General features: G+C 49.0%; 1 protein-coding gene and 1 long non-coding RNA gene across 5 annotated transcripts in view; both read left to right on the top strand.

Annotated features, from left to right (window-relative positions):
- The window catches only part of LOC144121264 (uncharacterized), an 85,996-nt gene extending 81,532 nt beyond the window's left edge, over positions 1-4,464 (top strand). Inside the window, exon 2 of the long non-coding RNA XR_013312584.1 lies at positions 4,381-4,464. This is a non-coding gene — a long non-coding RNA (uncharacterized LOC144121264). The remainder of the gene's footprint in view (positions 1-4,380) is intronic.
- Positions 1-20,568, top strand: part of LOC144121263 (matrix metalloproteinase-2-like) — a 202,010-nt gene that overhangs the window by 94,760 nt on the left and 86,682 nt on the right. The window contains exon 1 of one of the 4 annotated variants that reach the window (XR_013312583.1): positions 15,595-15,834. The exons of 2 other annotated variants lie outside the window; for them this stretch is intronic. Coding sequence is in view for 1 of the 2 variants with exons in the window: in XM_077654384.1 (XP_077510510.1) it covers positions 15,706-15,834 (129 nt within the window). In the remaining variant the exon portion in view is untranslated. Of the gene's footprint in view, positions 1-15,594; positions 15,835-20,568 lie in introns of those variants that run through there. One more of the 4 variants, XM_077654384.1, reaches the window with a different exon arrangement.

Below are 20,568 nucleotides of genomic sequence, written 5' to 3'. Positions count from 1 at the left end.
ACCGCCGCGAATCGGCCGCGCTTGTTTCCCTCTACACCCGTCTCACGGAGTCCTCGCTTTCGGCCTTCCTTTCCGCGTTCTAATGGTTCTTCACACGGCGGTGCTCGGTGTCAGCACGTTTCACCGAGCCCCGGGGGAGCGCGCTTTTGAAAACTATACGAGCCGCTGGAAAGAAACGGTGGAGCAAGCAGCTCGATTCTCTCGCCCTTCTCCAACGACCCCGCCGCGCCAATCCGGCTATAGAGAAGCCCCGCGCGCGCGCCCTTCGCTCTACGGCAATGTCCGATTAAATAAAGGCGGTGGAAAACAGCGCAGAGAGAGGACTGATGCGTTTAAGGGCTCTGCGCGAGCGCTTCTATAGGAAGACCTTTTTCTCCTTTTCTTGACCTTGTTCCCCGTTTCGAAGTTCCGGATGGTTTTTTTTTTTCTTTCTTTTTCTCTCGTTTCACCCTCCTTTTTCGTCCTAGTATCGAAACTGTCGGGGGGGGGGGGGGGGGGGGGGGGGGCTTCTCTTCGTTTGCTGGATCACCCGGCGTCCTTTAATGGCCGCATTTCCTTGTGGTTCTGAGCCCTTTCGCTTACTTCGCCATGTTTTCGGTACGTCCTGAGTCGTTCGACAAAAAGACAGAAAAAGAAGAATGGACTTAAAGAGACGCTTTTTTTTGCCGCTGGTCGAACGTGTTTTCCGCTCCATGTTCCCGAGCCCGTTCTGCATTAGCCGGTCGGTGTGCGGACCTCAGCGGAAAAACATAGAGGAACGAAGAAAAGGATTCCGATCGGCAAACTGCGCTGCTTTCTGTGTTCCCTCTGTCGGGAGAGCGATTCCAGTAAGCGAGCTTGTAAATGGACGGAGAGAAAGCGAGCAGTTCCACTTTCGTCAAACGCTGTGAGAGCTCCGTGCGCCCGCGTTCTGAAGTCACTTATCTCTTGCTCTCACGCTATACACCTTCCCAGCTGGGAAGTTATTCTGGGCACAAAATGAATGGGAGACAAAAACTTGAGATCTCTTTTTCAAGTCCGTACTTTGCGCTCACTCAGACGAGTCGTGCACACGGAACTTCGATACACGGGCCACTGGGACTCTAATTCACTGTTGCCGTTTTTTTTTTTTTAGCGCCTGCTTCGTGCCTGTAAAGAGGGGCTTTAGAACAAATCAGATACTAACTGCACGGCTGTAAGAGAAGTAGCGAAATATTTCTTAAGAACCTCCTAATCTGCACTAAAGTTGAATTGTGGAACCTGCTTGTGTGTTAAGCATGCTTCTTTTTCTAGGTGTTGAGTGCCAATCAAGAATTTAAACTTTGTAAATACGGCACCTTTTTCTTCCTTTCTTCTTTCACACCCTCCTTTATCCCTTCCCTTACGGCGCGGTTCAGGTGTCCAACGATATATGACACAGATACTGCGCCATTTCCTTTCCCCCAAAAAAACAATTAAAAAAATTAACTGCACCTCAGCGCTGCTTATCTGTACGCAGTAGCAGGAAGACGATTGTTGGGTAGCACACTTGTTTTAATTGTGACCGTCAGGTATGAGTGCTCCGGATAATAAAATTTAAAAAATAAGAATTACGATTAAAAGCTGCGTAGTCAGTACAGCTTGTGGTATACGTTAAAATTGTGTGCTTATACGCATAGTCACTCCTGTTGCTTATACCGCACCAAGTATCTGCTCTTTTTTTTTGTTTCTCGTAGGACGCGGCTGAATTGGTCTTTGGCCACCTCATATTAGCGCCAAATCTCGATCTGCAGCGTGCGCTATATTTTTTTTTGTATTTCACCATGTTAAGCTTTCGCTTCTGCACTAAGGTATTAATGCTTGGAACAACTTTTTGCTTGCATCTTTCCGCATTTATTTTGCTCTCGTCAACTTTCCATGCTTTTCTGTTTGGTAATTAATCTTTTCTCTGCACTTTCACTTTCGTTGCGATGCTTAACACCCACGCCCGAAGAGCCTTTTTCTTCTTCACCATGCATAAAGATCAGCGCGACTTCGTACCTTGCACGCACGTACGCACACACGTTCGTTCGCTCAGGGCAAAAAAGCAGCGACCGCCACGCCGCGTTGAAGGCAGGCCGACGGCGGCGCGGTGGGGGCAAGGGCTGACGGCTTGAGTATTGGAAACGGGAGGGATCACTGCTTATTGATTTAGCAAAGGGCACATTTCGATCAAAATGCGGCCGTCGACGATAGCCATGGAGGAATAGAAAGAGGAATGAAGGAAAAAAAAAAGAGGGGGAGAAACGTAAAAAGGGACTCGCAGACGGAAAAAAAAAAGTATCGCCAAACGACACGCAGGCGAACGGGCTGGCTGCTTCGGAGCGCCTGTATACGCAGAAGCAAAGAAGTTTTGCACCGTGTGTGTTGCGGGCCCGAAACGCGGCGTCGGCTGTGACTCGGCGTCAGCCGTGGTGGTTCACCGGGGCGTGTGGTGATCCATTACTCGAGGACGCACAACCGCGGGCAGCAGGGCGACACCGCTGCGAGACCCCTGCAGGAAACCGATCGAGCGCGCTCGGATGGACCGTGATCGGTGCCGCGCGACGTGTGCGTGCCGGAGTCGCACGCGGCCGGGAGACCTCGATCGGCTAAGACAAATGAAGGCCGCATAATCGCGCCCATCGTTGCCGCTCGTGTGGCCAACGCGCCGCCGGCGGAACCAGCGGGGCGGCATTGCGATGCATTGGCGGCGGCGGCACAAATCGCGCGATTCGCGGATGGAGGACCGCTTCGTTTGCGTGTGTAAATGTCGCGCCTCCATTTGTTACGCGGGGATGTGACGGCGGGTATTTGCTATACGACAGCGTTCCTCTACTCGAGCCGCCGTTTCTGTATATATGTATGCGTACATGCGTGCCTCAGCCCTTGGCTTCGTCGTGCAGAACGCAAGGCGCGACTCGCCTCTAAAGCAAAAAAGAAAAGATTTCTTCGAACGCTTACAAGGCGCGATGGAACAAGCCATGAAGAGCAATAGCCGCGGTCAACTGTGTACGCCGTTATACCGAATGCATACGCCTCGACGTGTAATGGCGGGCCATTTCGGCGGCGGTAATGTGTGTCACGCTGGAATTCCATAAATATGTCGGATTCTCGCCGCAGACCGGAGCCGCCTCATTTATCCTTCTTACGATATAAGGCTCTAAGTTGCTTTGATTGCGTTGTTTTTGTGGCCGTTTAAATATTGAGCGTTAAAAGAATACGGCAAAATATTTCACCTTTAATCGTAATTCCCACAGCACTTGGTGCACAGGAAAGAATGAGTGGGAAATTTAGGAGGGAAGTGAAAAAAAGAAAACAGAAGAGCAGGCAAATGAAAGGATGAGAAGGAGCTCGAAAGAAACAGCAAAAAGAAAAAAGAAAACACAAACTTTCTGACCTTTCACGAGTCTGAGGAAGCATTGGTCGCTGCGATAGCAGCACAGCCCCACATTCCCCGGGCCACAGATGGCACGTTCCCATTGGCTACAGGCCCGTACCACGTGACCTCCAATGTGAGATCCTCACTGGCTACAACAGCACTGGCCACAAGTCAGGTGGCGTGTCCTTATTGCATTGACCAGTACGTGGACTCGGAAATGTGCTCTATTTCATTGAGTCAGAATGTGGTCACATGGTACACGAGGGGTGCTGTCAGTGAGTTTCCAGTTTCGACGACCATCCCTACAATGACACTGTAAATAAAGAACGATAAAAAAGCCTGACAGAGCATTTCCTTTATAATAGTTGCAAAGTAAGAGGTTAAGTAAAAAGATTGAAAGGTAAGGACGGAGATAAAGAAGAAAAAAGTGCACTGAGAAGGATGAGGAAGGAAGAACAGATAAGGGAAGAAAAAAGAGGGGCCGAGGAAAAGGTGAAGCAGAGATAAAGGAAGAAGGAAGGGCCGATTGAGGAGACAGCGTGCAAGAATCACGGAAGGAAAGGAGTGCTCGAGAAAGAAGGGGGAAATGTTGAGGAAAAAAAGAATAAAATAAGAAAGCAGCAGGCGCACAAAGAAAAGAGGAAAACGGTGGACAATGTAAAGGTGCAGTATGAAGATAACGGAAGAGAAAGCTGAGTGTCAAGAAAGAGGGAACACTGGTTTAGAGTGAGGAAAAAGACGAGCTTAATGTAAGTTTCGTGGACGGACTGAGAACTGGGCACCGTAAAGCGAGCTAGGGACAGAGATTGTACTTCGTCAGTACAGTGCTTGACGTAATGTATGACATCAGGAGGCAGTCGGTCGAACGGTAGAGTGGCGAACAGCTAATTAATAATAATAATTAATAATTGGTCTTGGGGGAAAGGAAATGGCGCAGTATCTGTCTCATATATCGTTGGACACCCGAACCGCGCCGTAAGGGGAGGGATAAAGGAGGGAGTGAAAGAAGAAAGGAAGAGGAGGTGCCGTAGTGGAGGGCTCCGGACCACCTGGGGATCTTTAACGTGCACTGACATCGCACAGCACACGGGCGCCTTAGCGTTTTTCCTACATAAAAACGCAGCCGCCGCGGTCGGGTTCGAACCCGGGAACTCCGGATCAGTAGTCGAGCGCCCTAACCACTGAGCCACCGCGGCGGGTAACAATAATAATAATAATTGGTTTTTGGTGGAAAGGAAATGGCGCAGTATCTGTCTCATATATCGTTGGACACCTGAACCGCGCCGTAAGGGAAGGGTAAAGGAGGGAGTGAAAGAAGAAAGGAAGAGAGGTGCCGTAGTGGAGGGCTCCGGAATAATTTCGACCACCTGGGGATCTCTAACGTGCACTGACATCGCACAGCACACGGGCGCCTTAGCGTTTTTCCTCCATAAAAACGCAGCCGCCGCGGTCGGGTTCGAACACGGGAACTCCGGATCAGTAGTCGAGCGCCCTAACCACTGAGCCACCGCGGCGGGTAACAGCGAAACGAAAAATTGGTTTCGAGAAAAGGAAACGACGCAGTAACTATCTCGCATTTCTCGGTGGAAATCGGAACCGAAGCGAAACGGGGTCATAGATGTTTTCGAGCAATCCCACGACCCATCCGTATACGTATGAGCTTTACAGAGTGTTACGCAGGTTTAAGAAGCACTCAAATCCGGAAACAGTGAAGTGACAGACGCCTATAAGAGAGCAGAGCACTTGCACGATTTTGCGCGAATAAAGACATTCGCGATAGGCTTCGGGATATTTCGCTGCCAAATCAGCTCAAACATGGGAACCAAGACGGGCGCTCCGATCTGGAGCCAAGCGAATGCTTCTCGAAGCGTAAGCATTTTCTTCGCATGATCTCACGTCGCTTCAGTGCTAATGAACTAGTTTGTCCGCTCAAGTCGCATTTTAATAAAATCCGCATTTACAAATTATTTGCATGCAAACATAAATTACCGTTTCACCTCACATAGAGAGTCAGTCAAACACTACGCCGAAAAGAGTCAACAGTCTGCCTTGCGAATGCATTTCTTTGTATAATGAATTTCGTTGTATCGGAAGCCTGGCTGTATCGAAGCACCGCAGCCACGCTGCATCAAGAGGAGCCTCAACACGCCCGACCGAGAGCGACCACTTCCCAAGGCCTGTGGAGCCATTCCGTTTGGCGCGGAGCGCGCGACTGCTGGTCCTCTTCCCGGTGAATGTCCTTCCTCGTGCGTTGCTAATTCATTAGCAGCTTGCTCGTTCCCGCTCTCAGCCACAAGTGCGGCCCGTTCTGCTACGCCGCGCGGGCCTCCTGTTTGTCTTCTACGCCGTCCCGTTATCGCGCCGACCATTGAGAGGAACTACGCAGCGGGTGCGCCACGCGTGCGATGTTTGCCGCCGGCGGACGACACCACTGCCGTGGAGAGGCGCGGCCAGGACGCTATCTGCGGCGCGCATGCCGGTGCGCGTGCCGTCTGTTCCGGGCCACCCCTCCCTCGCCCATTGCGGAGTAATAGCGGCAATTAATTAACGCCAGCCCGGTTAACGAGCGACAAAACGAAAAACGGGAGGGGGGGACGATGAACAACCCCAGCCGTGCTCGCGTGGTGAACTGCTTGCTGCACACCGGGCGTCAGTGGTGCGGTAGAACCGCCACTGCTGCTGGCAACGGGAAGTGCCGGTGTATAGTTTGGCGCAGGGTGAAATGGAAGCACGGTAGCTGTGACAACGATGCGAACGGTTGCGAAGAGGAACGGTGGTTACCGGAGTAGCGTCCGTGCGTCTTGCTCCCAGGGGAGGCGTACGACCAATGGGAAGCCTCCCGCCTCAATAAATGTGGGATGCTGCACCAACACAAACCTCTTAAGCTCCGTGGAAGCGCTGTCGGGTTGCGTGTCTCGCAAAGCACACCGTACCTCCGGCCGTGCTGCACGGAAGTTATGGCTCCTGGCCGCTCAGAAGAGGAGGAGGGAAAGAAGGGGTGGAAGGGGACGAACAAACAGAATTAAGTCAGACACATGAACGAGTGGCGTCCGGCTGCCGTGTGTAGGTAAGAGCAAGAAGAAATAAGAAGAAAAAAAGCACGCGAAGGGCACTCACGGTGAAGCGGGAGCTAGGTGATCAAGCGAGCGCAAGCGCAGTGCCTATTTCTTTTCCCCGTGTATAGGGAGCGGTTGCGCTTTCCTTTCTCCTCTTTTCCTTGGCGTGGCTGCCTTCTGGACGTATACGTGCTCCCGGAAAGCGTATAAATTAGCGCCAGCTGAGCACCGGATTTCGGACGTTACGCTCCGACACGCCCCCCTCCCTTCACTGTCCGGCTTTCTTTCAGCCGCCTTCTACTTTCTCTTGCTCTCTTTTTCTCTCTCGTGCTGTTGATACAGCTTCAGAGCTTCCTCACAGCAGATGGTCGGAGGGCTCAATTCCGACTTCTCTCTTGGCTAAACAGCCGGCCTTTTGTACCCTTTCTTTCGTCTTTAAGTGCGGGGACGTCCTTCGATGAACCGTCCCGTATACGTCTCAATTCGTGCGTGAGTATTTTATTTTTTCGCGCGTGCACACACACACACGCGCGGGTGGAAACACACTAAGAGAAGAGGAAGGGACGGTATAAGCGGGCCTTCGAGCCATTTTGCTTTTGTCAGCGAGCTGGGAGTCCGCAGCCGCGCCGAGCGCGACAGAGATGGAGCGCTTCGCCGCAGTGGCGCTTAGCCGCTTTCTCTCTCTCTCTCTCTCTTTCCCGCACTTTCTCCTTTCGCTCTATTTTCTCTCCCTCTTGGGAGCGGCAACCTTTTTTCTTTCAGGACATTTGCGGTCGCGAAAAAGGCCAGGCGCACGCGTTTCCTATGAGCCGGGGAAAGGGGTGTGGGAGGGGTGTAATAAATGCACCTGCAGTTGGGAGTTTCATTCTGGCCGCATTCATCCTGCCCGCCCGCTCTCCCAACCGCCGGCCCGTTGCGCTGTGCATTCCTTTCGTAATGAATAACCCCAATAAAGGGCGCCGCGCTCCAGTTTCTCGTGCGTTGTGTCCCCTTTCCTTTTTCTTTTACGTCTTTTTTTTTCTGTTTTACTCTCGCGCTTATAGAGCGAGGGTCTCTCCTCGCAAGAGTTGAGCGCCGTGCGCTATGATGAACACGTGTGTGACGCGAGATGTCCACATGCAGCAATGAACTGCCGTGCGACGCGTGCGCCGGATTAACTGCTTCAACATTTTCAGCTACACTCAGTAACTTGGATGTTTATTAAAGGTGCATAAATGATTCCCGGATCAAATAGAGTTCTTTTGCAGTCGTTAGGCCTCGTCTCTAATTGTGCATCGTCGTGGTTGTCATATTGATGCTGCTCCCTTGACTCCTAGCCGCATATCGACGATGATGAAGACAGATAGATAGATAAAGAGGAGGAGGGAAAGGCAGGGATGTTGATGAAACGCAAAAAAAAAGCAGTAGGTTGAGACATAGGTGTGTCGTAAGGCACTATTTACGAACTCTTGCTCAAATGGCCTATGGTTTTGGTATCGCAAGAGGACTTGAAGTAAGTTGAAGGTAGATAACGCTGAAATAGTGAAAGTCGGAACGGAAGATAGGAGTATGTGGTCGAGAGTACTTCCTTCTCGCGACTCCCAGCCATTCCTAATAGTGTCCTCCTTTTCCTTACAGAAAAGCAAGCGCGTTTCTTAACAAGTGCCGCAGTTGAAGAACAGAAACAGCTTTCTCGTTTTGCTTATGGACACGTACTTTTGTTCGGCATGTTCCAGAACTATGTACGATGCAACTCGAGAGAATATTGCATAGTTATATTCCATCGTATGTCAGCCAATGCCAGTATGTATGTCAGCCTGTGCCCGCGTATGCGAGCCTACCCTACCCCCTGATAGCTTATGCCAGCCTATGTCAGCCTATCATTGCCCATGATAGTCTATGCCAGCCTATGTCACCCTACGCACCAGCCTATATACCTGCCTCTTCCGACCTATACCAGCTTATGCCAGCCTATGGCAGCCCTCGCTAGCCTAAGACAGCGAATGCTAACCCATACCTGCCTATTTCAGCCATTGCCAACGTATGACAACTTATGCCATCCCATTCTAGCCTATGGCAGCCCTCGCTAACATAAAGCAGTCTATGCTAACCCACGCCTGCCTCTGTCAGACTATACCAGCTACCAACCCAAGTAAGCCCACGCTAGCGTATAAAGTTGGCTCCAGATACCATCCCTGATTATTTTTATACATCTTCCGCTGTTGCTACTCACCTCCTCTCCCCTTTTATTTCCTCATCAAATGCTCAACCGCCAGCACTGTAAACTCGTTAAAACGAATTAGCTCACAGATTGCGCTAGCGATGGGGTTCAATTTCTCAGTCGATGGTCGTCCACGAGCTGCACACACCAACTGCGCAGGTGCACGCCGGTCCACGGTACGCTATAAAAGGCCCCACTAATCTGCCAAGGTCGCAGGCGGGCCATCGAAATGAGGACGCCGGGGCGGCTCTTTCAATCATCGGCCAGACTCGGGCCGCTCGAGGTAATTCGATTTGCGAGAGACGGTGATTATAACTTCGACCCGGCCTGGCCCTCCTCTTTCGGGGGCTTTTGTGTCGTTCCGCCGATGAGGCGCGGAACGTAATAAAGTGTCTTTCTGTGCACCAGAACACGGATAATAATTACGAACTCATTCTTCGGGCCAGCTTAGTCGGCCTGCTCTTTGGTATTTTTTTTTTCTCGGTCCGAAATTTAAGCAGCGGCATTGAACCCGCATCGCTTACCCACCTCTCAAGAGTGCCCTTTCGTTCAGCTTTATATACGCGAAATGAGCTGAGCCGTTTGTCTCGCTCTGGTATAAGTTCGGTTTCTCTGAACACGAAGGCAAACGTGATTATTTCGTCATTTATGATGGCGATTGCCAAGGGCGCCCTTGGACAGAACTTCTCGCTCTGAGAGGGGATGGGGGGGGGGGGGGGGGGGGACGATGGTAGGTAGGCAATCACTAAGAAGGCACTATTTGTGGTCTAAAAAATGTAGATCAAACAAAAATTAGAAAAGGCAAATTATTGCCAGACTCAGAGAATAGGTGTTGAATTTTATCAATGAACAAAACATTGAAATAAATAAGCAGAACGGAAAAAATTACTATCTCTTCGTGAACAAGAGCAGTCACTCTCGCTGCGAGCGGGTTCGCCATTCTCTCTGGTGACCAGCACACAACACAATATGTTCACCAGCATGTAACTGCAGTCAACAGTCTTCCTCGAATAGCAGCTGCGGACGCTTCGGGTTTTTCTGGACAAATTGCGTGATGACGCGGTTCATAAAGTCGTTCTTGTGTTGTCATTACAGGCTCTCGGTGTAATCATACAAAAGCCGTCCAGACTGTCTTTTTTCATTGTTGAGTGTAGCCAGGTTTTCGCTCTCCTTATTGTACTGAAGGAGCGTTCGACTGTGCAGGTGGTAACTGGTAAGGAAAGAGATACCTGGACGGCTTTTGCCGTAGCAGGAAATAATGTCTTGGCCTGAAGCTGAAGTTCAGAGCAAGGTATTCCTGAGGAGTCCCCAGTTTTTTTGCGCCGCATCGCGTACCAGGAGATGCCCACGTCCTTTAAAGTTTTCGATGCTGTAAAAGCCTTGCAACCCTCCAGCGAGGACAGCAAACTCAACACGGTTCAAAAATTTACAGGATTGAACTTCAGTCTGCTTAAGAGCGGAAATGCGGAAGCCTTTTTCTTTCCTCTCATTCTCCCTTAATTTTTCAGTTTATTTTTATTATTTAAAGTTTTGTTGATTTTAATTTTATTCATTTATTACTTTACCTTTTCTTTTTAATTATTTTTGTTTTTATTTTGTGTTTATTTTTATTTATGCTAAGTAAGCCTTCTCACGCATTTACATCGTATGTTATCGAATCAGTCACACAAAACCTGCTTCAAACACAGCATTTATTTCCGTTAATTCAATTTAATTAATTGATTACAATTAATGAGCCAAACGTTTCCCATTTCATGATCTACTCACGCACTACCTAAGACACTCAAACTTTTGCACATTTATCACCACAGAACGACATAATCATGTGGACAAAATATGCGGACACTATTTGTTGACGCGACGTAACCATAATATGCTGTCGCATTAATACTCTATTCTTGCTGGATACTACTGCATACAAAACACATATGTTATCAAAAATTCTAGGGTGGGGTAAGCCCCACCCCCCCCCCCCTTCCCCGCCCTACCGGGCGCCCTAGGCACGGATCCACCTATGTGATGTATACATAATTTAATTCAATGCCTTACGCTGTGCAAAATTCGTTTTCGCAGAGCTATTGTTCCAGGCGAACCTGTGTTTTAAGAATGCTTCGAACATAGAGAAAGTTGCATTAATTTGGGCACGCATTGGTAGTTTATTACTCTTTAAATCAAGGTGACGAGTTTGAAGACCGAAATTTGGCCCTGTACGCGCACGCATTTCTGACGTTGCGACGAGTCTTGCGCCTGGAGCAAAGAAGACGGGCTTTTCAGTGCAACTATGATTGCTTTAGAGAAGAATAGGGCTGGACTGCGCGCATGTGTTTTTCCCCGTAATGTTCACATATGTGCAGCATTTAGAGGCTCAGTCTCACGAAGCACTGGTGCGACGGATGTGCGGCGTTGCGATTATATAGCTGAGTGATGGACGAAGAAGAAACGAGAGCTTTATTTAATGTACGAGAGACCCTATCATCAGGGTCTTCGTCTGCTATTTTTGCCTCGGTGTAGTTGTAATGCTTCTTTTAAGCGTTTAACCAAAATTAGCTGGTCTGTCAGAGTTGTCGCCTAAGTCAGCCACACAAATCCGAAGGCAGAGAGAGATTATTCTGCGCAACCTTACGAAATAGGTGAAGAGCGTAGCCCATTACAAAATATACACGCTGGCGGTCGGCTCTACGCGGAACCATACTTTGTAGGGTGCCCGAGAGATGTGTGAATAAGGTTCTCGTTCGCGGTTGTTGGAGTAAAGCGACCCTCTTTCCTGAGTGATCGATTTGCATGGGAAGAAGAACGAGCAGTTGTGATATTTCATCGCTTCGTATGAGCTGCGTATTTCCTTACAAAATCATTGCAACCAGGGTAAGAAAACACGTCATGCTTTAAAGGCTCGCGCCATATAACAATGCGGTCGCTCTTCTGTTCCTGCGTGTCGTGTTGCACCGGATGGACAAAACCAAGGGAGGGTTGTCGGTACCGGAATGCAAGGATCCGGCCGGGGTGTGGGGCTGGAAATGAGCCCCAAGTGGGTTGCCGCGAGATTGGCGCCGCAATCCCGGAAAACAGCGGTACGAGTGATTCGATTAGGCTGGTGAGCGCGCAGGCGGGTCCCAGCAACCGGAATAAATGGAACCGAACGGTCCCGGTGGGGGCCAGAGCGGGGACGCTCTCACTCTATTCGCCTTGCTTCTGGCGGTGTGGGCCTTTTGGCAGCCACGCTCCCGGCTTTTGCCTCTCGGAGGCGCTGGGACGCTGCCTCCGAAACGCCCGGCCTGGCGCGCCGAAAGTCCCGGACGCAACATACATCCGCAGAAATGCCACGAGAATGCTATTATTCTTACTCTTGTGCCGGATGATTCCACAGATCATGTCCAGCTTTCTCGGGCAGAAGTTTTGAAAATTAGAAAATTGTAAGACACTGTTGTGGAAATATTGAAGGCGATGGTCCATTATTCTGACAGGTAGCAAAATTTTTCTTTTCAAGTGTTTCTATCGATCGCATCGAGCAGTTTGGATTTTCATAGAAAACCGATGGGGAACACTTTTGACGATAGCAAAAAACGTGAATAGAAAAAAAAAATTCAAGACTGCCGTCGAGTGATTTGCGAATTTATCGATTGGTATAGCCAAATCTTACATTATATGAAAATATTGCGCGCATAAAGGGTTTTCCGCTCAAAAATGCGTTTGTCCAGAATTGCTGGGTATGCTATGTGAACTTGCTACTTGTACCATTTTTTTCCATTTTCCCTGCACATCTACTAAACGTTTCTCTCGATAAAGTGCACCAAATTAATGCCTCAATATAAGCAAATAAGCAAACACAGGTTTAGGTTACGTATATATCACCGGAAGGCAGCGTTGGATATACCATAACGCGCAGCATTCAGACCATGCATGCTTGGAACTGCTTTAGTGCGCAGCTCACTACGCCAGCCAAACGAAACTGGGACTCAAAACCAGCAAATGATCCCGGAAACGTAATGGAGACAGAGAATTTCTATTCCACAGAGATATACATGAGTGCACACCGCTACCCCTCTTGTTTGCGTCTTAACCCCAACTTCACGTATACGGCCCCTTAACCTGGCTTGGCCGTTGGGACGTTCGCGGCAGCACTGTAAACCGATTTGCTGGTGATGCGCAAAATACTTTACCGCCTGCGTTGAGAGAGAAAAAAAAGACAATTTATATAGCCTCGCCGTGAAGATCTGAAGACGGTGCGCATAAGCATGGTGTAATGTCGGCTACTCACAACAAACGCAGAAGGAAAGACGGAAAGAGACGCGCGAATATCAGGAGTGGTATAGAAGGCATGAACCAGGCTACAATTCCTGGCATGATTGCGTTGAGAGAGAAAAAAAAGAATTTATAGAGCCTTGCCGTCAAGATCTGAAGACGGTGCGCATAATCATGGTGTAATGTCGGCTACTCACAACAAACGCAGAAGGAAAGACGGAAAGAGACGCGCGAATATCAGGAGTTTTTATAGAAGGCCTGAAGCAGGCTGAAATTCCTGATTCCTGGTATGATTGCGTTGAGAGAGAGAAAAAAAGACAATTTATAGAGCCTCGCCGTCAAAATCTGAAGACGGTGCGCATAAGCATGGTGTAATGTCGGCTACTCACAACAAACGCAGAAGGAAAGAGACGCGCGAATATCAGGAGTGGTATAGAAGGCATGAACCAGGCTACAATTCCTGGCATGATTGCGTTGAGAGAGAAAAAAAAAGAATTTATAGAGCCTTGCCGTCAAGATCTGAAGACGGTGCGCATAAGCATGGTGTAATGTCGGCTACTCACAACAAACGCAGAATAAAAGACTGAAAGAGACGCGCGAATATCAGGAGTGGTATGGAAGGCCTGAAGCAGGCTACAATTCTTGGTATGATTGAGCTTAGAGCAGTTACTTGTGGCGCTATCTGTCCGAGAGTGGGGTTTGGCTGATAGGGTTGGCAAGTCTGATAGCGCAAGCGCTCCGCCCCGCGACATTGCCCGCTCATCGTCGTCTTCTACGTGGCACAAATCCGTGCTTTCGCACCGATTCGAATGTGGTAAACATTCTCTAGTTTTTGGGCCGGTTCCTGTGCTAACAACCGCTTCATACCCTTATTATAAAAAGCACACAAGAAGGAGAAAACTACGTGAAAGGGAAAGTTACTTGAACAATGTTGTGCTTGCGCACAAAACTGCGCAGTGCGTGGTTATCAACTGCGGGCTGAAACTGATGAGAGTAAGGCACGACGCGCGCAGGCAACGACGCTCCGAGCGCCGCCCACTTTTCACTTCACGGTGCAAAAGTATAGTGCTTCTCTGAAGCAACCCTCTATGTCGACGCGCAAGAGTATAGGGACGTGCCTTCCCACGCGAACGCGACACCCTGGGTTCCGAAGGCGCCATGCTTTCGCGAGAAGATCGCGCACATAATGCGAGTCATTGGCTGCAAAGGCGAGATTCAAAGGCGGGCCTATTATCGGCGACGTCCTCTCTTCCTCTTTTCTCGAGACAGCGCGGTCGGATCGATCGCCGTCTAATTCAGCGTGCTCGCCTTGGCGTGGCGTGCATGCATCGGCGGGGTCTCCTTCCAGCCGTTCCGCTGAGTATCCCCCGCGGGAGGCAAGTGTCGGGGGCCCCTTCGATCGCCGGCGACAAGTTCGGGTCGCTGGGACCGCGCCGGGGTAGAATTGCGCCACTACGAAGGGTATGTGGGCGATGGATCGCACCAAGCATTGCGGCAGAGATGTTGCAGAGAAGTTTCAGTGGTCCACCCCTCTTCGCCGTTGAGTGAATAAAGAAGGAGTTGAAAAACGACCGAGAGAAAGGTGCAGAGCTGCTGAACTTTTCAATGACGGACGACGCACTATATCTACCGGCTGTGGCAAGCGCCCTCTCTTTTAAACATGCCTAATAGTGGCTGCTAGGTACATGGCTCCCTTATTTTGTAGTTCACCCGGTGTGTTGTGTTACAGTGTCGTATTGCTTATTAGGCAAAGAGTGCGCAAAATTCACTTCCCTTCAGCCAATGAGAATGCTCCGTTGTGATGACGTCACTTCCGTCCAGCCAATGGGAATGCTCCAGTCAGGTTACTTCCCTTCCCTTCAGCCAATGAGAATGCTCCGTTGTGATGACGTCACTTCCGTCCAGCTAATGGGCGAAATTTATGACCGAGAACACATTTTTGTCCCGATGTGACTTTAATGTTATCGTATTAAAATCATCAAAGAGAGAGATGATACTTTTTGCTTCGCTAGATTTCTTTGTCGTTTTGCTTTGCTGGCATTGAAGGGGTATATCTGCACACGATTACCATTGGGGTCAGCTCAAATAATATTGAACGTATATAAAAGCACACGTGCCTGAAGGACTTTCTTTAAGCGTCTGCATGTAATAGTCTTTTATTGTTGGAGTAAACTTGTTCCTATACTAATGTTAACAGCGCAGAACGTGGACGGGACACGAGAAGTGAAGTACACACAACGAGCGTTATAGCCAGAACACCAGCTTGGGTTTGTTGGTTTTCGATCCTAATGTGAACAGCACAAAACGTCTTTCTGCTCCCGCTTTCCGAGCTGCCTCTTACGGCACTTCTCGCTCATCCACGCCGGTGATTCAAAGCGTGTGGCAGCGTTGATAACGGGCGCACATGTCGGCCATGCGGCTGGTCGCTTACGTCGCTGGTCGTCCTCCGTCCTGACACGTGCGTCAACATGTGGTCGGATGCTGGGCTCCCTCGCGGGCCTGGTCGGGCCACTCATCCACACGCTTGCCAGACAAGGGTTTCGGAGGATGGGCGAGGGAGGAGGTGGCCAGACTGTGATGATGCAATGGTCATGACGCCCTTCCGTCTTTGCACGCACACAGACTGTATAGGAAGATATGTGCTGCACACACCCTTTCCGGAGCTCTTAACAGAAGCGGACGTTTGTTTGTCGTCCACAACCGCCACTAGGTGGGAAAAGGTGTGTCCGCTGACGGAAGCCGTTCAGTGTCGTCGCTGTTCTTCTGCCATTAGAGGTCGAGTCGCGGTGGTGTGACAACTTCGAAGACATCTTCTCCTAGTGGTGGACATTGTTGTTGCACACTGCATCTCGATGAGAAGCTTTACTCCCTGGAGACCTATTATGGCCTGGCGTGTTGTGTCACTCGCCTTGATTCTTCTTTTGTGCCTCGTTGCGCCATCCCACCAAGAGTCGCAGGAGGCCATGAAGGGCAAGATGATGGTAATTATAATCCCTGTGCTCGTCTGGTTTCGTTATTTGTTAACGCGAGTGCAGCGCATCACTGTGCGCGTTTCCTGTTTCTCTATTCGTGCACAGTTAAGGTAGCCCAACTAAGAAAGCAGAATCCATGGGTCCACTGTCACGTTTGCAGTGAACAGCGCGTGAGAGGTGATTCGTTAGGTTTACAGGGAGCAAACATAATTCGCGTTTCCTTCGAATCGCCTTTCTTTTTTCGCACTCCCCTCTTTCCCTAAGTCGTCTGTCTGCCCGAACTAATTGCAGTGTACTTTACAACTGACTTAGGTTGGTTGAACGAACTGCGTAACATACAGTGGGTGCAAAAATATTGCGACGTAAAACATCCGTCGTCATTCAAAGTGTAGCGGTAGGGTTACAAATCAGAGTTACACGCAAAGATCTACGCAGTGAGAAAAGTCTCGTGAAATTCAGCGCAGGATTCGTTAACTTGTGCAGCACAGCTGCATCGTTTGCTGATTTGCGTGACAGCCTTGATAGCGGCAAAAAAGAAATAAAGAAGTTTTTATTTTTCAAAGCATCCCTGCTAACATAAAAAATGTATGTATAGATCGTCGTCCATGGCAGTGTAAGCATAAAAACTGATAATTAGAATAGCAAGAAACTGTCTAATTTAAGGTGCGCTTTTTATATTATTTCTTTGTGGCATTATGAAATGAAGTACAATTTCAGGCAGTCTAGCTTGTTATTTTGTGCCACTGTGAGTGTTTTACATCGTAACTTTGTAAGATACAACAATATTTCTTTCCAACAGAAGTGTTAGCTCAAGGCCGGAACAACGGAAAGTGGAGCAGTCATGTCGCGGTAGTTTTCCGTGTAGTGCTCAGTTATTTAGCAAGCTTATTCGTGACGAGAATACTTCCTGTATTCCGGTTCACACTCTAGTCTCTGCAAGTTTTCTTCAGAATGTGTAATGTTAACAACAACAGAGAGCTGTTGCTGCCGTTTAGAATAATAATTTATTATATTAATTATTGTTTACATCGTGTATACTCATTATTTCTTGTCCCAAGGCATCAAGAAGATTGACTGCATCCATCATTCAAAATGCCGAAATTTCTGCTTTTTTACACTTATTGTGAGGGGGGCAAAATGCTGCTAGCTGCATGAAGCTTTACAAGTCTAGGTTACGGGGAAATTGCTGTGACCTGGATCATTCATTTGAATTGTTGTGAGCTGCCGAAGCATGAAAAAAAAAAGCGTCCAAATCATAGAACGCTCCGGAGAATGTTTTCTCATTCTTTTTAGGAAGCCGACATAGTTGTCGTTCAGTATGATAGGTAGCAGGTCAAATAGTGTGACTACTTATTGGCGTATTTATATTTCTTTTAGAAGAGTGATTGACTAAAAGCGAGAATATATTCTCCCGCTTCCGGACTTCATCTTATTCATGAAGAAGGACGGAATGTTCACACCCTAACCGTGCAAAATTCAAAATTCTTCATTTTTTTTCTGCCAGTGAACTTTAAAGCGCTCATCATGGTATAAAGTTTACAATTACACGAGTCATGTTCTCTCATACTGCAGCGCGAGTTAGGGTATCATATATCTGACTAGCGCCAGCTCTTCCCGCAGTTGTGGTTCTTGTTGCGTCCCACGAATCCCTGTGTATAGCCACTGTTCGTTATCCTTCATTTTGTCGGCGTGGCTTGCATTCACCACCTCGCTAGAGCTGGGGCGTCAAAGGAAGCAGAACTTTATCTCGGGACGCGGAACGAAGAGTCGCTATACCCCGCGCGGTTGGGAGCCCAAAAGAGTTGTAGAAACAAACAAAAAAAAAACCTAAGACAGAACGGCAAACAGAGCATGACAAAAAAAGCCCCAAGGGGCGTCCTGGGACTCGGCGTACAGTTCCCATGGCAGCGCGGTGCGGCGTGCCAGCAGCCGCAATCAGAAGCGAACCGTCTCGGCTTCCGGTTGCGGTGTCGTCTGCGCGTCGAGCCGTAATCCAATCAGAGCCGCTAGCCCGAAGCCCGTTGTTGGCTATGCTGTTGGCGACGCGCTGTTGTCCGCCAGTGGCGAGGACTATCTCTTGTCTCCTCGGCCCAGCATGCGGGTGACGAGGGCGTCCCCGCGAGCGCTGCAGCAGCCATGTCAGATCGCGTCAGAGATGGCCGCTCTTGCGTCGAAGACCTCTCGCTGGTTGGCGCGGGAGATCCAGTGGTTTGCTGCGCCCGGAGTGATTGCCAGTCGTCCTTTCTCAAGACAGACAAGCGCGGACAGAAACGCAGAGATATTAAAAACACGCGCAACAAAGAATCGTTGGTAATCTTGTTCCCCGGTGCGCTCGAGATGCGCCATTGCTGATTCTGTTTGTGGTCGCGTTTGCATTCTTTCAATGGCATTTGTGCAGCACGCTGTGTACAGCGTGAGGGGGTTTGCACGGGCACAGAAAGAAACACAATATAAGACACCGAGAGTGGACCGGGAGCCTAGATTCGCCACGAACTACGAAGAAAACGCATGCTACGGTTCAGTGGCATCCGTTTAGTTCGAGATTTAATGAAATAGTTTGTTTTTTTTTGGTCAGGTGCATATGACGCTAAGTAGATGAACTATATCTGATTGCTGAAATGAGCACGAATGGCACGCAGTGACAACGGGCAAATCACAGTGCGCGAAAGCATGCGACGGGAGTGATTGTGAAGGCGCATGCGCGAACGCTGCCAACCACTATAGATATATAGCTGGTAACCACTGCCCGAACATTACGTAGTACCGTTGACCGATTTATCCTAAGATAGCAATTGCCGCAGGTGGCAACATTCTTGTTGTTTGCCTCATTCTTTTCCTTTACTTCTTTCTCTTTTTTTTCCTTTTAAATAAGCCACTACCATCACCACCACCACTTCCGGCTTATGCGATCCAGCTGGATTTGTTGCCAAGCTGCTCTGTTAGTCGACCTGTAATGTTATTCGTAAGAAGGCTTTAGCTGTCGCGTTTGCATAGTGAAGCAAAATTGGCGTAGTCGCAAGCACTCCTGTCTTGAACCGAATAAAATGCGGCTCACATGATTTAAAGCTTTATTTCCCATTTTTACTATCGGCTTACAATTGACTGCTGTTTAGGGTGCCTGATAAGTATTCCTGATGCGCATTACTGATTCCCGCATTTTGTGACATGACCAATCCCGTTTGAGGGATTTCCTCTCATGGCAGCAGCCGACGCGCGCTGTGTGCATGGGCGTGTTAATAAATAAACCAGGGCCCTGTGTCTAACGACCGACCTGTCGCGGATTCCTCTATCCGTCACAATTATCGGACTGCGTAATTGTGACGGATGGTGTCTGCTTGCCGAAGCCTCTCTTATTAGTCGGGCGTTGTCGCGTTGGCACGTTGACCTCGCTCAAGACGCCGTTGTCGAGCTCTGCAGCTCCGCTGTGGCTTGCCTATGCACTGCAGTCGCGTGGTAATGATGCTGCGAGGAAGCGAAGGTTCTTTCGATATACCCGCCTCTTCGCTGTAACCGTGTAGACAGGTCTCCAGCCATTAGAATTTCAAAGAAAGGTAATGGGGATTTTGGGTACTTTCTCGGTTTTCTTGTGATACGGTTCATAGTATGCTGCGGATGCTAATGCCTGTGAACAGGCTCCCGAAGTGAAGGAGGCTAGCTTGCATTCTCGTTTGCGTGTCACTGCATATATACCACGTATTTTTTTAGAAGGCCAAAAATTTTAAAAATGGGTATTTAGGCTAAAAAGAAGGTTTTTGTGTCATAGTAATGCCAGTGCTGGCGGACGTGAAAAATGAGGCGAATCATGTTAAATACTAAAGTGATTAACTAAATTTTAGTAGTAGTTATTACCGATAGGCACCTGGTTGCAATTAGAGATTTTTAGCCGGTCTTTAGTAATAGCCGTATCAATTTTTAGAATTTTGAAAACGCGATTACCGTTGGCGCTGTGGCTCGACAAAATTTGGCTTTTTCGACTAGTTATGTGCACTGAAGGGGTTGTTTTGCCTGCGTGCTGTCGAAAGCGCATGTATTTGCGCATGATGCAGCCAAATCTTCTCGAGCCAGAGCGCCGAGGGTGTTTTCGAAATTCTAAAAACTGATACTGATATTACTAGCGACCGGCTACAGGTCTCTAATTGCCACCAGTTACCTATCTGTGACAATTAAAAAGTTAGTTATCTGAAATTAGTTAACCAGCTTACTTCTTAAGACAGTTCATCGGCTTTCCGCTGTCCGCCAACACTCGTAATACTCTGCCGCACGCAAAGCCATATTTTTACCGCAGAAAGCCTATTTTTAAAGCCTTCCATGAAACACCTGGTGTATGTATCACGCACGCGCACGCACGCGCACGCACGCACGCGCACGCACGCACGCACGCACGCACGCACACACGCACGCACGCACGCACGCACGCACACACACACACACACACACACACACACACACACACACACACACACACACACACACACACACACACACACACACACACACACACACACACACACACTTTGAAAGCGCTTCGCTCAACTATGCTCGCGGCCGCATCAAGCTAAGCTTTCTTAACTGCGAAGAGGGACAATCCGTTCCTGTTAACATTTCGTGCGGGGAGCATACGGCACAGTTGGTTCCGCTGTTGTCCCGCGTCTATTTTTTGGTGGCTCTTCGTTGTGGCGATGTGGCCAGAAAAGTACAGCCGTCTCCACCCGAGGACTGGCGCACTTTCTTTCGCGTGCGCAT

This window comes from Amblyomma americanum, chromosome 2 (assembly GCF_052857255.1).
Source record: "Amblyomma americanum isolate KBUSLIRL-KWMA chromosome 2, ASM5285725v1, whole genome shotgun sequence".
Classification (NCBI taxonomy): domain Eukaryota; kingdom Metazoa; phylum Arthropoda; class Arachnida; order Ixodida; family Ixodidae; genus Amblyomma; species Amblyomma americanum.
The sequence above is the reverse complement of the archived record's forward strand: the minus strand, read 5'-3'. Positions and strand labels throughout refer to the sequence as shown.